The sequence below is a fragment of the Trichoplusia ni genome, chromosome 14 (genome assembly GCF_003590095.1).
Source record: "Trichoplusia ni isolate ovarian cell line Hi5 chromosome 14, tn1, whole genome shotgun sequence".
Taxonomy (NCBI): Eukaryota; Metazoa; Arthropoda; class Insecta; order Lepidoptera; family Noctuidae; genus Trichoplusia; species Trichoplusia ni.
The window spans coordinates 9,865,305-9,884,140 of record NC_039491.1 but is presented as its reverse complement, the minus strand read 5'-3'; the positions used below and the strand labels follow the sequence as shown (position 1 = coordinate 9,884,140).

Sequence of the window (18,836 nt, the reverse complement as noted above, 5' to 3'; positions counted from 1 at the left end):
ACTGACCGGCGAAAAAACTGTTCGTGGGAGTTTTAGGCTTGTTTTTTTTTCTGGATGTCTTTAAATTGTGTAGGAGATTTATTCATGAACGATGAACAAACGTAGAACAATGATAGAATTTCAGTTAATCAGTTCAATGATTAAGTTTATTTTTGGACGTATAGTGATATTTATCATACAAACAACTATTCCGGAAAAAAGGATAAATTGAATTTGCAATTTTTAATTACTAAGTACTTAATAAAAGCTTACATAAACTTAAAAAAGTATTCAAAACCAAAAAGAAAATCATAGTAATTAGAAAATATATCTAAAAAAAAAAAAAAAAAAAAAAAAAAAAAAAAAAAAAAAAAAAAACACTTTTATTTTCAGTAACACAAATTACATATTAGTATTACATTTTGAAATACCCTTGTAAGCAATACATTTTGCTTGTGTTAGGGTATTCCGCTCTTCCAGTAGGTTACAATTTGGATTTGTGACAGAAAACAAAAGCCTTCATTAAGTATAATAATGCAAGTGATAACAACAATAACATTTTGATCGACGCATGTTGTGTGTAAATGTAATTGTGTACGTGTGATGTGTGTAGATGTGTAAGGGAGAAGGTGTTTATGTGTGTGTGAGTAAATGTGATGAAATATGGAATTGTCACCTTTTGAGCTTATTATAGAAGCAATGTTAATAAAATAACCATATTAATTTTAGTGTTACGAGAAGCAGGCTGCGCTTTTGAGAATTGGCACGACGATATGAACTAAGAGGGACTTCTTTCAATTATCAAAGACTCTTAGAGTGCATTAGCCCTAACGACCGCGATTTTGAGATTGGAAGGTGATAGGTGGCGTCTTCCATTAACATAATCACACCAGGAGTTAGTTCAATATTTAAATATTATTAAAAAGTAGTAGATTTTCAACTTCTTCATAGGACTTTAATTTAAGCCATTTAACCATGGATTTTTTACATTCACTGAGGGTTAAAGGGTAGATTTTCAGTTCTTTATTTACTAAGTTGTATAAATGAGAGGACTGTTTGAGGAACTGTCTCTGGGCGAAGGTAGACTTTACTGCAATCTGGGGAACAACTTTGTGTCTATTCCTTCCCTTGAGCTTAGCGGTGTCATAGGTTAGGGTTTTATGTGTTTTTAATATAACATTTAGCACATAGAGTTTTCTGACTGTTAAAACATCCGCTTCTAAGAATAGGGTTTCAGTAGAGAATCTAAAAGGTTTACAGAGCATAACTTTCAGGAGAGACCTTTGTGCTCTCTCTAGACCTATAAATTGGGTTTTTGTTGCTGCACCCCATACCGGTACACAGTAGGTCAATATTGATTGTGCTAAAGATAAATATATATTTAGGAGTAGCTTTTTAGTTGCAACATGGCGCAGGGTTTTGAATGTCCATATCAATTTCCTAACCCGCTTCATTAGGAGCTCGATGTGGAAATGCCAAGATAGACGCTGATCTATAATTACGCCTAGATATTTGATGTGTGACACTTTAAGAATTTCAGGACAGGAGCAGTTTGCAAGAGCTTGACAAAGATGGATTTTTATTTTCATATCAGTTGTAGGTTGATGAATATCATACTTTGTGAAACTCATATAGTAGGTTTTTGACGTATTCAGGGTTAGTAGGTTGCATTTAAGCCAAGAAGCAACTTTAGCGAGTCCATCTTCTGTAAGTTTATGGACAGTTTTCCATGTTTTAGCACTAAAAACTATGGCGGTGTCATCCGCGTACGAAAAAATACTGGCTCCCGTTATATTCATGTTACATAGGCTATTTATATATAATAGAAAGAGTGTCGGACCGAGCACACTACCTTGTCCCACCCCGTAGGTAACATTTTCTATGGAACTAATGATGGAATCGAGTTTGACTTTTTGGGTACGTCCAGTAAGATAGTCTTTAAGAAGAAGGAGAGGCCGACCCCTAATGCCGTAGGTTTCCAGTCTGTTTATGAGGGTGGGGACAGAAACTGTGTCAAAAGCTTTCTTTAAGTCAATGAAAACGGCGAGACACTTATCCCCACCGTCTACTTTGCGGGTAATGGCGGAGGCAAGAGCCAGCGCCGCATCCTCGGTGGACTTGCCCTGCCTGAATCCAAATTGATTAGGTGATAAAAGATTGTTTTTGTTGAGGTAAGCTATAAGACGAGAGTTAATTAGTCTCTCTAGTATTTTAGATAAAGCGGGCAAGACAGATATCGGTCTGTAATTTGAGGGATCAGTTCCGTCCCCATCCTTATAAACAGGCGTTATTAAGGCTAGCTTTAGGGGTGCAGGGAAGATTGATTGCTCGAAGCAGAGGTTGGCCAAGTGAGTTACAAGAGGTACAATACAGCCGTTTGCGGCCTTCAGGAAGCTGACAGGTATTCTATCCCACCCCGGGGCACTATCAGATTTCAAGGTCATTAATACCTCATGGACTTCCTGGTAGTCAGTATCTAATAATAACATGGAGGAAACTGGTGTGCTAACATTAGGTACTTCCTGCGTATGATTTATAAAAGGGTTGATGTTATTTGCGAGAATAGCGCCAATACTGGCAAAAAATTTATTGACTTCGTTGGCAGATTCGTGTGGGGAGCTTTTTAGTTCCTTTAGCATAGAATTTGCCGTTTTTACAGGTTTCCTTTGTGTAATATTATTTATTGTGTCCCATAGCTTTTTAGTGTTTTTCCGATTTTTAACTAGCAGATCTCGCTCATATAGTCTTTTTTGTTTTTTTAATAAGTTATTTAGAAAATTTCGGTATCTTTTATAGGTTATCCTTAGTATGTGATTATGCGGTTCTAGTCCAAGTTTTTTTTGCATGTCATTACGATTTCTTATACAACGAAGGAGGCCAAAGGACATCCACGGTTTAATTATTCTAAATTTTATAGGTATTGTCTTGGTTAGGGTATTGATTTCGAGGCAGGTTTGCAGCATTCTGATTAGCCTGTCGGTCAATATGTTAGGATTTCTTATATTTAGTAGTTCAAGAGGTTCATCGCTAGATTTTAAATATTCAAGAGCTCTCTCTAAACAAAACGTGGTTTTAGTTTTCAAATAATTTCGGCAGTATTTGTGACTTGAGATTTTGAGTAGTATCATATGGTGGTCGGTAATGGTAGTTTGTAGTACTGCCACAGCAGGGGATCTATTTAGGGGGTTGATTTTTAAAATGAAATGATCGAGACAGTTCTTATCTCTTGTGGGTAGTGTGTGGCCAGGGAGCAAACCGTGCGTGGCAAGCATATTTAGGTAGTTTAGGCGGTTATTACGTTCATTCGACCTTTCATTCTGTCTATGGATAAGATTAATATTAATGTCTCCGGTAATTATTATGTCCTTATTTGCGGGGATCGTGTCGAGATGAGAGCTTAGGGAGTTTGTGAAGTCATCCGAATTTATATTTGAAGGAGATCGATATATTAGTAGGACTACCAAATCAGAAAGAATGCTGATTTGTAAACAAGATGCTTGACTAAGTTGGATCTCGCGTAGCATAACTTTATGTGAGTTCTTTATATAGGCAACAACTCCATCAGCTTTATTTACGTGATTAATAGTTTGGAATGATAGGTAATTATTTATTTGGGGTACAGGTTTGTTGGGATTTAGTCTACATTCATTTAAATTAATAATGTCTGGTTCTAATTTTAGGTCTGAGAGGTTAGAGAGTAGGTCGTCGTGGTTGGAGTAAATACTTCTTATGTTTTGGGTAACAATGGTAAAATCAGTTTTTAGTATTTGTAAGTGCTTACTTAGTTCGTGAGGCATGCATTCCATGACTTTTGCAATCTCCAAGCTATCAATCTTATTCAGCGTTTGTAGAGTACTATCCATTACTAAATATTATATAGGGATGAACGTACTTGTCTAGATGTGCGTTTAGTGTGTAAATGAAATATGGGTGTGTGGTATAGTCGAGATTTAGTGAAATTAATGTCGATGTTGATGTATGCGAGGTGCGCGTAGGACTCGCATAGTTTTCCTTAGAGTAAGAGTAGTATAATTGAGAGTTCAGTGTGTTAATGAAATGTGACTGCGTGGTGTAACTGATTGAGTGTGAACGTTGTGTCTGTGTGGATCGGGTTGGCGTTGCGCAGTTTTTGTTATAGCAAAAGAATGTCTGTGAGGTGCGTATAAGTATCATAAAATTTAGCTTAAGTATAACGTAAAGAAAGTAAAGCAATCTATTATAACAGTAAATATAAAAAATGAAAATAATATTAATGAAAAACAAAACAAAATTCAGAGACAAAATTATAGCCATGTATGCGAAAGGCTGTAATTGCATATAGTAATAAGTAAGTGGGCTTATCTGGGTAGTATGTACTAGTCAATCTTGCATAAGACTATGTACTTGTCCTTCACTTTTTATGATTATGGTAGGGGAGTTATCATCTTTCTTAACGTAGACGATGCCGTACGACGTCCAACAGAATTTGAATTTTAGCGACTTTGTCAGGTCTCTTGCTAAGAAGTGGAGTCTTGCGCCCTTAGTGGTCAGTTTCTCGGAGACAAAGACTGGAGTATCTACGTCGGTCTTGAAGCCTAGGTGCTTGGCACAAATTTTGTTGGGATTTTTCCTGTTAAATTCTTTCATTTTCTTCATAAGATCAGTTTTGACTAGTGTTGAAGATAGTTCTATTATTATTGGGCCATTTTTTGTTTCTGTACGCTTTGTACGTGCTCGATAAATATCATTGATGTCTTTTTTGATTATGGGATAGTCGACATTCTCCGACAAAGTTATAACCATTTGCAGTAGGTCTTCTTTGGACTCCTTAGTGACTTTTGGCACATTTTTGATTTCAATAGTATTCTTACAAGAACCTCTTTGTAAGCTTTCTATTTTATCTTCTAATATTAGAATTTGCTCGTTATCTTTTTTTGATTGGATTTCCAGTTGTTCAATTTTCTTCTTCAGGTCCTCATTTTGAGCTGACAGTGCAGCCATGACATTTTCGATGTTAGTATTCGTGTTTTTTATTTCTAGCAGAGTTGGGTAAATTTTTTTGAGTTCGTCGTTATGAGCTGTCATCATAGAGGATATCAGATTAATCATCTCGTCCTTGAAAGAGTCCAGTTCAGCATTGTTAAAATCAAGCTCCCTTCCTCTCTTGGCTCGTTGGTAAACATAATTGGTTGGGGTGGTTTGCTCGGCTGGTTCTGCAATATTTGTCTCTGATAGTGATTTATTTCCAATTCCTGACATCTTGTTAGGCATAAGGTCAGAATTTAAGAAATGAGTAGCCAACTTCGTAAACGCACCTTAGTAGCAGACAGTACGATGATGGACAGATGAACGAATGGCGGATGACAGTGAAGTTTGGCAGATGACAGTGACGTATGGCAGATGACAGTGACGTGAGGCCGATGACAGGTGACGTAAGACAGTAGATGTGTAAGTAATGTCAAAGTGACAGAAAAAAGATGTCAGCTACCGTACCTGAAGGCCGGATAGTAGTTCCTTTTCAACACTTGCTGTCTCTGTCACACCACTACTCTGCGTATCCTGCTGAGTTATGCGCGCCTAGTACTTTGGGCGTAAATTAAATGTTTAATTTATTTAGTTTAAATTGGGATTTTTGAATATTGAATATTATACGGGGGCACGTCTATTCGCTTTCGCGGTCCGAGGGGAAGAGGAAATCTAGGAGTAATATCGGATATAGAGGAGGAATATCTATCATAATTAGTTGAAGAAATCAGTGAGCGCGTACCTTTACCCAGTTTGCCTTCACCGAGAAATAGCATATGATTATACACGAACCTAGGTTAGTCATATCAATTTTAACACTTATACATTCGCACCATATTTGTATTCATACATGGTAAGAACCTTATTGAGAAAATAAATAAAAAAACAACACATGTTCTATTAATTTCTATCTTATCTTAAAATTGAACTTATTCGCATTATTCTTAGGTAGATATCTGAATAATTTAAATTTTCTTGGTTTTCTTTTGTTTATACACAGTGACTAGGTAAACTTTGATCTTTCATTCATATCTAATGAGATAAAATTTAAAAAAAAATAATCCCCCGACACTAAAATCACTCTCCCCTACAACTTTTAAATGGCTCGACCGATATTTTTTCAAACATATCTAACAACATTTGCTCATAACCATAATACAAAATTAAATTAAAATCGCTTTATAAAATGGTCCTACAAATGGAACCTAGAACTTTACAAAACATACTAGAAGACGTCATGCGGACATCATTTATTCATAAAACTATAAACATTATTACGTTACGTATTTTACCTTATCATTAAGTTACAAAGCCTGTCAGGGCTTAACACCACCTATTTTACAAGACAGTTGCATTTTAAATAACTTCTTGAAAGCTCCTTCTGGGGTTATAACAATATTTAAATCTACTCCCGCAAAAAGTAAATAAATTCTGTGTCGTGAGGGGTTACGAAAATTCATGTTACATGCACAAATAGTAGACTTACAAGCAAACGTGGATCACACAAATGCGTGTCCTACGCGGCGATCAAACTCACGACACGTCGCGCTCTGTGGGGAATTAAACCACTCGGCTATCCGTGCAGTCTTGTTTTAAAACCACGAGAAACCTTTACCACTAATTAGTAAATTAAAAAAGTCAAATGAGCATATTTTGTGTTTACCATTAAAAAATAAAATAAAAAAGTCAAGTGCCTATCGTTTAATAAGTTATACTTTTGTCGCGTTTGCGTCACATCCAAAGAGTTTGGGGTTTGACGTGGTGACCTCAAGCATTCGGCTATCCGTAGTCAGTGGCGGAAAAGAAGCCCCATACCGACTAGAGTAATACGAAGTCTCGCTTATAGTACCTCCCTGTCAATTGTATATCAAAGCAAGTAATTTCGTTACGTCATTTGCAATAAAACCTTCATTTATAATTTATGTTGGAGCAAGCTCTGAGAAGTTGCAATACAAATTAAGGGCGACAGGCGTAAATGAAATTAGAGATGATTTTAACAAGCTTATGGGTTACTGTTGTGATGGTTAGTGTTTGTCTGTTGTTGTTAGAAGCTTGTCATTTGTAATTGGATTGAAATTATCTTACACAATCCGTTTTTGTTTTATTAATTGATTGTTTCTTGTAAAATTGATTTTGGAGGTTAGATACTCAGGTATTGCGTTTTATACTGTAAGATTGGAAGTTAACTCCAATTATCATAGTAAAAATCTAAGCTCACGACTTTTTTTTTCCTTTACATGTTTGTATTCATAAAAAATATTTTTGCCTGACTTTGTATTTTTTCCTTCAAAATAATTGGAAATTCAGTACGGAACGGGACACCCAAGGTCAATACAGTTAACTTCCAATTATTGTATTGGTAAAATGCTTAAGAGAATAGGAATAATTTCAAATTTAATCCAATTGCAATTCATTCATCGACCATTGTAAAATCAGAATTGGGGCCCAGGTCAATCGCAAACGCATAATATAACGTTTGTTGTCAATTATATTCCACGGGGGACCCCGTGGAATCACAATTCCAGTACTTTTCACACCATCAAACCAACTACACGAATCCTGGTTTTGGCGTTAGCCATCTATCCAGCCAATATTATACCCAAGTAATACAAGTACTACTATTCATAGACGCATCATCATCTGAGCGGACGTCGTCCATGTCAGAGCTTATGTAAAACAGCAATCGTATCAATTGTAGACCAGGTCAGACGGGCTCATTGAATTTCAAATGCACTGCAGTTTGTTATACTGACAACCTGTGGAGTGACCTTAGGGTGACTGGAGTCTGGTCGGTTACATCGTGTTGCTTGAACATGTACGTACCTATGGACTGGACTTGATTAGTCTGAAGAAACAGAGAAACGGCGAGTCAGACTCGTAACACCGAGGGTTTGTACAACGAACGGATAGACAGCAGATCCTAAGTAATAGGGTTCCGTTTTCACTTCACGACGATACTATTCTAAGTATTCTATTTATCACAAAAAAATCTCATTCTACGTATTATGATGTCTAGAAGCGGTTCGTATAATAGAACTGAAATTTGTCGTGATTTTGCTTGTTATATAATATTATCAACCAGTTATTACATACTTCACCTTGTCAGATATTATTTTAATCGAAACAAATGACAAAAGATCTCTAGAAATCTCAGATAATGTTTTCGATCGACACTGACTCATCTCCTACACTGACTTCGTAAACAAAATACATTAGGAACACGTAACAAGCAAATCAAATTGAAAATCGTTTTGAACTGATTGATTTATTTATCGAATAACTTTATACATCCGTTTCAAAGATACTAAAGTTTTATTATGCATGTTCTGCAAGATTAAACTTTGTAGATAATTTCTGTGTCTTTTACTAATAAATTAATTAACGATCGCACTTTATGAACGTCAATAAATGCATCTATAGGCAGCAGGCTAGATATCGAGAAGAAAAGTTGCAACAGACTTTGCATCATCAATTGCAGACATCCACAAAAATAACTGTTATATAATTTACTAATGCTCACTGTATAAAGATCTAAATTGAGTTTCAGCCTTTAGGGTGGTACAACACACCTGAAATAGACAGACACGTCAATAACGCTATTTTTGCATTGGAATAAAATAAACACATCCTCATCAGCTTTCTAATCCATAATCATCTCCACTTCAATATTTAAATATCCCTCCATTGAGCAAAGGCATCCCCACTATCAGTCATCACAAAATCTACTAGCGCATCGAAACAGATTAATCTAAGCTAAATTGTCGATATTGATCTATAGATACACATGTCCCACTGAGAGTACGTGCAGCTTAAATCTAAATGGCACCAACGAGATAAAACCATGTTCCCTTGATTTTAAGAGCTTCATAAGGTTTATCTTTTATTATTGATCATTATAATTTGAACCCTCAAAATGGTCAAAGATGTTTGACTCAAATAGGTAGTTCTATACCCAAAGAGTAAAAACGGAACCCCATTGCCTGTCCGCTGGTCTGTCACTAGGCTTTATCTATTTCTGCAATTACCTAATATTTTATAATAAGAAAAAATATATATTTTTAAACGTAATTACTAACACAAAGACTTCGCCTATGAATCGCTGTCAGAAGGAGCAACTGCTTTTAAGACACGTAGATTCCATTCGTTTTAGATTATAAAGTCTCGATAATACATGCCTTCTCCTATCAATCTTGCTCCCCTATTTAATCAAACCAAATAACGAACACACTTAGTACCATCAATTTTCTACTTACGCTAATAAACTGGTACCCTAGTACCATAAACTCGATAAAACACAAGCAATATACTTGGTATCGATAAGATAAGCCTTGAATAAACCTAATAAAATGTTCACAGGGGTGCAATCCGTGCACCCTTGCCCCTTTTATGCCCTTTGCATCCCCTATTGTCCCTTTACCCATACGTGAGGCACACAAAGGGTGCATCTTTACGAACAAAAAGTCCCTTACTCAGGGGTACAATTGAAACGTATTTTGTGACACCGTTCAAACTCTGGTAATACAGACATATTGGGATACAGTTATAAATTATTTTTAGTTTTTTTTTACTTTTGTTAATGTAGGATTAAAATGATATGTTTATTTTGCCAATGTATGTGATATTTCGATGAAAAAGAATCCTTGGTTATTTTTAATACATCTCAATTATATTGTAGCAGGGTGACATGAACGTCAAAGTTTTTAATAATATAGAGATTGTAAAAATCGAATACCTTCAACATATACTACACGCTTCACACACACAGAATGATGTTTGAGTAATTGGTTGCTCTGGTGCAAAATAGTTCATCGAATACTTTATGGAAAAAAACATGAAATTAAATGCCTTTGTTTTTTGTTTAGTTTTTTGTAAACTGTTTTTAATAAACTGACAAAACTTTATTAACTGACTGATAACTTAACCTCTTTTTGTGGCACGATGTGATTACACGAAACGACTTAGTAATTATCAAAATAAATACGTTTTATTAATGTGGTTAGTTCATATATTTTACTAATACTTTACTACTTACTAGTTACTTGATCTTAGACAAGAAACATGACACTACAAAGTGAGACTTGAACTATTATTATATGTTACAAATTACTATAACTACTAAAATTTATAGTGACAGATAAATTAGTGTTACCGATATCTCGCATCATACCAATTTATTGAACTACTTACATTGTTGTTCTAGCTTTTTCTGGTAAAAGTTTAGGGAACTTACTAGGTTTTTACTAGGCCAAACTCAATTCTTTTTTTGAGGCCAAATGGCAAGTAAGCGAATTCAAACAAAAAAATAAAGTAAATCCATGTACTTACCTACATAAGAAAATGTCAGAACGGCAAAATTGAAAACCTACTACTTTTTGAAGTTGATAAAAAAACACCTACAAATTTGGCTATCCTTTCAGTCCACATTAGAGTTTTAGATTCTTAAGCTGGCTTTTTAAACAAAAAGGTAACAAGCGAACTAGCTCGCAACAATGTTTACAATATTAGTATTGCAGCAAAAAGGCCGTTCGCTTTACCAAGAACTACTCCAAAACACTTCGCATTATTAAGTCCTTTGTCTACCGCCACAAGCTTTCCCAGTCTACGTCAAAGCAAAAACGTACATACAAAAACAAACGCAGAAACTTCAAACGTCTACAAAGTCTTCTTTAGTTATAAACATAACAAAATATCGGTATAAACCGTGCCTCGCTTCACAAACAAACGCTAAGTCTTAAAACCGCCAGAACATTGCTGGGGGCTAAGCTTTGCCACGAACTGCACTCGAAACTTTTCCCGACGGCGAAGAAAGACTCGAGTTCTATACACTTTGTTATCGTCAGAGTTATCAAAAGAACATTCTAGAAATTGTCGAATATAAATACAAAGAGCTGTTGTAAAGTAAATTGCTTCGGCACACAATTATGTGAGTAACTACATATATAAATATATTTTAAGGCAAACTATGAAAAAGTATATAAAAATGAGATAAATTAATTCTGAATTTACGTTATCTGCACCTTTTTTGAGGGTTCCTTAACCAAAGGCTAGAAATGGGACCCTATTACTAAGAGTCTGCTTTCTGTCCGTCCGTCCGTCCTACAGCCAGCCGGATATTGTGGGTACAGGTTTCCTTATTAAACGTTAGTAAAAGTGCCATAGTATTTATTATATTATCGAATTACTTGGGTCTTTTGCATTGTGGACATTTGCACCACGTCCTATATCAATTCGCATCTTAGAACTTAACGAATTGTACAAGTTCATATACGACTAGCTGTTGCCCGCGACTTCGTCCCCGTGGGTAGAAGATATAAGTTGTGATTTATACCTGCCCTGTTTTTTCACATTTTCCATTCTATCTTCGCTCCCATTAGTCGCAGCGTGATGGTTTATAGAATAAAGCCTTCCTCGACGAATAGTCTATTCAACACAAAAATATTTTTTCAATTTGGACCAGTAGTTCCTGAGATTAGCGCGTTCAAACAAACAAACAAACTCTTCAGCTTTATATATTAGTATAGATATGAGAGTTTAAGCAAAAAAAAAACAAAATTTGGAACTAGAACTGCAGGAAACACCACAACAAACAGTAATTTGATCAAAAACAAAATAACATTGTTGAAACCATCTGGGACCAAAGTATAACTAGAAAGTTTGAATGATGTGACGTTCGCCTTCCGTGTTGGGATGCGAGAGAACTGTCAAACTAAAATAGACAATAAAAGATTTACTGCTGTGCTAGATGGGAAAATTTTGTAGTTAAACTTCAAAATATCGGAAAAATAGATAATAGGGTAGAAATATATTCAAATGTTTGGTTTTTTGAATACTTTTAATTTTTTTGTAGGATTTTGCTAAAAAAATACTTCAATTTAGTACTTTGTCCTGGTTATCCATCTCTACCTATTGTGTACAATAGATACTTTTGTTTTCAATGTTTTTTTTATTTTGATTTTTTAATACGTAGTGATCAGTTATTTAAAAACGTAGCCTTTTACAAGTATCTCGTAGTACTATTACGTTATAATAATTAGATCAAAGCTTTCATATAATGATTGTAAAATAATAAATTTGAATATTATCTTGTCTACGTTTTTCCTCAAGTATTACAGCATCCAAGACATCTGCGTTCGCCGCTATAAAATCGTTAAAATAAATGCATAAACAATGCACACTTAATAAACCTGTTTTCCTTATGTTTATTTTTACGTTTTATCATCTATTGTTGTAATATTACTATGACTCTCGACTTCTTTCATAATATTCTGCTTACTAATTCATAATTATACTTTTGATTTTCCGTCCAAGTCGCGAGGGTAAAAAGCAAAATATCGTGAAACATTTGCACATAATTCTCCTTTAATAATAATCTCAATCCGTTCGGGAGCTATGATGCCACAGACAGAGAAACAGATATATCAAACTCATAACACCGCTCTTTTTGCGTCTGCAGATAAAAATAAATGAAATAGGAAAACTAATTTCAGATAAATAGTTGGGTTGGGAATTGTACCAATGGTTATACCAGTAGTCTACTACTCGTAACTTTGGTACCTTAACTCTACAAATAAATAAAGGCTAGACAAAGGCTTCTTGTGATGTATAGGATTAGTGATTTTAGTATTAAACTTTCATTTCAGAATGTGATAAAATTAACAGCGTTAAGTTTATTAGGGTCAAGACCTTGGAGTCGTGCCCAAAACTACCCGAAAATGTGAATCACAATATTCATAGTTGTTAAGTTTCATTTGAATTTCCTATAGGTTAATATTACCCTGCCAGTTTGCCTCTCGACCACGCAGCCATACCAGGGTGATTCTTCGGAAAAAATACACTAGTTAAGGTCATATCATTATCCTCACCAACTGGTTCACTTCACTGTGATGCTTAAAATGTTTTAATTCTTACTTCATCTAATAATAGCCGTAGTACTTTACAAAATTAGGTAAAAATAATATTAAATCAAGCAATCTGCAGTATGTAAAGTGTGGTGAGGATAATGATGTTCTCAATTTGTGTTACTTTTTTCCGGAGAATCACCCACCAACTCATGACTAAAGACTTCGGTTGAGTCCAAAACTAGTCGGTCGATGTCCGAAACTACTCGAGCAATCCCGATTGATACGCGTGAGCAAACTTTTCTCAATAGTTAGCTATACAATCATTATGTCACCCAAGAAAAAAAAAGGACTTACAATTATATTATTACTAATACAATGTTATCTTCACACTTTTTACTAACGCTTTGAGATCACTTTAATACAATGCAATGAGTTACTTTCCGTAATTTCTTTAACGATATATTCTATCAATTTAAACAGCTTTACACTTTGATACTCACGCAGGTTTGAAGTGAGGAATTCGATGTTAAAGCTATAAGTTAAAGTCCAATTAAAACCGTTTCCCTTTGGCTCCGAGGACCAAGTTCCCATGATCGAAGGACCAACTTTGTCTCTAAGCCCCTTAATTAATTAGATCCGTACGGAGGCAAGGTAGATTAATCCCTGGCTAGACTCAGCCAGATGCAGTTACGTATAAGCTACTTAGGACTTACAGATCTCATTAGGGAGGTATATAGGGAGGATATGAACAGAATTTTGTGTATAACTTACGACTCCTCTGTGATTTTCTGTAATAAGTGAGTATTAATTTATTATTTTAAGAATAGGTATGTCATTTTTGATATCTGAATATGGGTTTCTTTCTTTTGTACTAATAATACGTACATATATTCATAAAATAACACTAGAAATCTGTACACCATACAACTCAAGATTCGGTGGCTAGAATTCGATTTATCCTACTACTTGCTAATATTATAAACACGAAAGTTTGTATGACTCTCCTTTCTATCCTCTCTTCTATATAACACCACTGAACAGATTTAGATCAAACTTGCAGGTGGTTTATAACCTGGATTAAGATAGTATAGTATAGTTTCTATCCCGATTTTATGTTCCCGTGGGATTTTTCGCAGGTAACGGCTAGTAACTAAAAAAAAAACAACTTCTCAAACTTGAAAAAACACGATACATAGTCAAGGAAAAAGGAAATCATTCTTCATCTTTCAATTTCTGTTTTAGGAATATCTAATTTGATTCCGGATTGAATAGAATGTAATAAATCGTAAGAGAGGAAACTGTACAAGAGTTACGACTAATTAAATTTGCTTCGATCACGTTCCTTGCGAGACACAAATCAAACAGAAATGGCGGATTCAATATCTCTTACAGATGTGGTATAGAGATGTTTTGTATTCGGGAGGTAAATTAGGGAAATAAAGCTTGTGAAAATTTTAACAACACTTATTAATTTGTTGTTGACTGTCATAATCATAAGTCCTTTGGGATTATGTTGAAAAAAATAATTAATATATAAAGACCTTGTACCTAAAGGAGAAAGAAAATAAAATAAAATTTTCTATGAAGGATCGAATTAAAAAAAAAAGTTATTATTTCGAAAAACTAGTCAGAAACAAAACAACCTTTTGTGATTCTTAATTGAAAAAAATATTTGTGAACTTAATAAAAAATTGAATTCAAAAAGTCGAAATCCCATCATATTTCGTATTTACATCGGAATTAAATAGGTTTAACTCCGCTGTTGTCGTAAGTGAGTTTTTTTGTCTCTTTGAAAGTGTAAATTTCAGTCCGATTTAAAAATATATATTCCTGTGTTAGATAGCCTATTACATAGGATACCATAACGCTACAGCGAAAAGGAGCAAAGCACTAATTGAATATGAAACAAAACGGGCAGAAGATGCTTACTGCCTTAAACTATCGATACGATTAAAAAAAAACAAAGCTAGAGATATGTACATAGCACACTCCGTCATTACCATAATTCAAAGAAAAATCTTAATAAATTACTATGAAAGGCAAAGATGTAATCTTTAAAAGTTGTGTAGAAATCCTACTTATTTTTGGAGTTCAATAGACTCTTACAAAAAAGATAGAGTCGTGTCAAGGAGAGCGCAGATGAACTATGAGATAAGAAGTTTTATGCAAATTGGGCCAGCATTTTCTGACTATTTAATTTACAAAGAACGACACAAATTTTCTGTAGTTACCTTTTGGGATATCTTAGTGGTAACTTGGAATTAAGAACTACGAACACAGAAAGGAATGTGTCTTAAAGTTAGTTTATCAAATTTTTAATATTGATTAAATAAACCTTGTATGTGCTAAATGAAACCACATGACATAATTACAGGTACAAAATATTTTGTCAATAAAGTCGCTGATTAAGATAAAAAAATATGAAACGCTTTTAGCTATACAATAAACGAATGGGCTGTCTAGAAAATTCTTAATTTTATGTGCCACCGTGAAATAAAAATGTTTTATGTACTTGTGAAACGATAAAGATGGAATATTCACTATTAATTTATGATACGAACAAAGTCAAGTCTCACATAACATTAACCATAAAAATATCAATTAATTTAAAAACGTTAAAACTTAATTTAAATAACTTCTTCCGTATTTAAAACGAAAAAAAAAAACAAAGTCTTTTTAACCGACACAATCCGAAACAATAAAAAATAATAATCGCTACCAGTTAAGTAATCAACTTAGAACACAAACAAAAAACAATCCAACGGGCGTATCCACGGGCATATCTAGTATACGACAATCACAAGGACCCTGAAATTCGTCAAAGCAAATCTCACTCACCATCTCACCAAAATTTGTTTACACGTCACATTAACCGCAACATCGCGACACAACAGCAGAACAATCGTATAAAAAATATCCTTTACCTATGTGTGACGTATAATCCATTGTGTAGATTTAATTGGCTGTCTGTCGGTCCATGGCGACGTTTCGTATGGCGGGAACGTGAGTACTTGGCGGAGAGGGGCACGTGGTGCCGCGACTGACGCCGGCCGGAGACTGCGGTGCCGCCCAGCCCCGACGCGGGATGGGGCTCGGGCAGATATTTGCCCTTACTTGTAGGGAGACCATGACTCCCGTGGGATAGACACTTATCGAGGATTAAAACAGTTTATTTCAAAACGATACTTTGTGTCGTTTCATTTTTACATGTATGTTTGTCTCTACATCACAAAGACAGTGACATTGTACTTGAGTTACAAGTAACGTTTGTGATTGCGGCCGCGTTGACATGTTTCATAGATGCGAGAAGTTTGGATTTTAAGATATATATAGGTTTTTAGTAGCATATAAAATTACCTATTTGAGTCTGTGACAGCATAATGACCTGGAAAATATATCATTCGATTTTATAGACTGAAAAAATAAAAACTGTTCAAGAGCGAGTCGGACTCGCGACACCGAGGATTCCGTTAAGTTTGACTAAAGATAAAGCTGCTACATAAATTGCTCACCCGTCAAATTTATGACTTTTCCAATGTTGCTTTTCTTCGAATTTGATTTCCATTTTTTATTGTTACAGTGATTACAGAAATACATCATCATTCAATCATTAAATTTTCGATCATGACATACAGAAAGTCACAGTAATGGGTTCCGTTTGTACCCTTTTGGTACGGAACCCTAAAACGTACTTCCTTCATAATACAATTGCTAATCCCATCCGGCAGTGTCTTGGGATCTTTTCATCTCATTAACGTGAGAATACTTTTTGTTTGAGGCTAGATTTATTGTGTACTGATTTCTCTATTAATTCTTCACACCGAACGTTGAACGTTATTTCTTCATTATTCATTATAGATTGTAATTAAAAACGAAAGTAAGTTAAAAAAGGTTATTATAAATTCTGATCGTTTGTATTGTGTATATCTGAAATTTATGAGAAAAGTATAATTTACTCAACGTTATGCTCATTTGATTTATTAATTTACTCATTAGTGGCAAAGGATTGTCTTGTTTTTCAAACCAGACTGCACGGATAGCCGACTGCTGAAGGTCACCACACCAAACCCACAGAGCGCGATGGGTTGCGGGTGCGATCCCCGTGTAGGATAAGCATTTGTGTGATCCACGAATGCTTGTCCCAAGTCTCGGTGTGCATGTACATTGAATGTTTGTGAAAGTCCCCGCGACACTAGCATTAAACACTTTAATTCGGAAGACGGTTCATTAAAAGAAAAAGAACTAAAATTAGGTTGAGTCTGATTGAATAGTGTAATTTGAGATTATATACTATTATTATAATAGGTATAACGCTAAGACCTTCAAACATTTTGCATAACATAACCAACCAAAGTCAAGAACATTGCTAGACACATCGCCATATAACGACAGTTTTAACAAGAGTTTGCTTTTAAACTATGTTAAGGATAATCCCAGTCCTACAATAAGATACTGTGATCTTTGTGGGTTTTAGAGGTCGACGGGCTTGCCACCACTTTTTAAATGAAGACTATGTTGATGTGGAAGCGAGACAGTGCTCTACAAGGTTTATAGCGTTGTCCCTGTTCCACAACTGTAATATTATTACGCGAATGTTAGTCTGCCCGTGACCATGATACCTGCAAAGGTGTCGAAACGTCGGGAACTAAAACCAAAAATTAAACCGCGATAAAATCCGTAAAAGTCGTTTCATTTCAATGTAATATTATTACTTTAAAGATTCATAGTAAAGCCCAGGGCTTTCGAAAAGTCACATTTTCTCCAAGAGCTAACATTATCTATCACCTAAGTGGTCGAGTGGCGTACGCGCCGATTTAAAGGTGTCGCTAGCTCTGAGGTCCCGGGTCCGATCCTCGGTCGGGTCAATGTAAAAAATCACATTTCTACATTGTTTCGGGTCTGAGTGTTTTTGGTACCTTCGTTGTATCTGAATTCCATAAAACAAGTGCTTTAGCAACTTACTTTGGGTTCAGGACAACGTATGCGATGTTGTCCGCATTTATTATTATTAATCTTGAAGTCGCTGTTAATTTAATGTTTGGCATAAAAAAAACATTCATTATTGAATCTTTCTAGTACATTGAACTGATAAGCAAAAGAAACTCACTTGTCAAAATAGAAATGTTATTTCTCAGCATTTGATGTTTTCTTTTCATTTTTTATTCCAAATTTAATATAGTGTAGACTTTCGTGTAAAAAAAGGGCACGCCAATCACGAAATACATAGTTTCAAAATTCATGTGACAGAAGTCGGATTGTCCGGAAAATCCCGAAATCACAGTGTTCCTATTTATAATGAAATCAACCGTCAGATTTGCGTTCCCGCAAATTGCCGTTGTTTCCCCTGAGCCGGCCCTACTGTTACCATTTGAATGAAGCTTTCAAATTATCCATTATATTTAATTTTGGAATCGGTGTTCCGCATTTTTTTTGTTATTGTATTGATATTCTGAGCATTATTCGATTTTTTTTATGTTTTGTGTATTGAAAATATATTGCGATTTTGATTGCTTTTCCTTTTTTTTATATTTCGATTTCGAAATAATATTAAAATTGTATTCTAAACTAGTTCCAATATGTTCTTGTTAAGGTCTTTTGTTGATTTTGTTTTTATTAATTAGCTTCCCCCGTCAAAATAAAACGTTTTTATGCCAATGTTCTTGTCTAGTCATTTAAATATTATATTTTTTTGAATATTTTTAATTTAATTGTGATCTTTCCAAATTATATATTCATAATGGTCTTGAAGCCACTCTTTTTAGATTTCCCTCTTCGGCAATTTTTTTCTACTTAAAATGACCTTTGTTTTTTAGTATTTCACATTAAATACTCAATTCCGGCACTCACATATTAAAGATATAACAATTTGCTTACAATCTAATAACGACTTAAATGTGTCGTTTATTTTGAGTTCAGACGGAGGTTAAACATTTACTAAGAGTGATCACTATGCAAATACCATTTTCATAAATTTAGTTTTAAACTCCTACCTAACCTATGTACAGTACACGA

At 34.7% G+C, this 18,836-nt stretch overlaps 1 protein-coding gene across 3 annotated transcripts in view; it reads right to left on the bottom strand.

Moving 5' to 3' along the window:
• LOC113500721 (aminopeptidase N) overlaps positions 1-16,528 on the bottom strand; it is a 42,566-nt gene extending 26,038 nt beyond the window's left edge. Inside the window, exon 1 of one of the 3 annotated variants that reach the window (XM_026881603.1) lies at positions 15,749-16,528. In XM_026881603.1, coding sequence (XP_026737404.1) covers positions 15,749-15,770 — 22 coding nt within the window. In that variant the 5' untranslated portion in view covers positions 15,771-16,528. Of the gene's footprint in view, positions 1-5,451; positions 6,927-15,662; positions 15,723-15,748 lie in introns of those variants that run through there. The other 2 variants (XM_026881604.1, XM_026881605.1) reach the window with 2 other exon arrangements.
• Between the last annotated feature and the right edge of the window lie 2,308 nt (positions 16,529-18,836).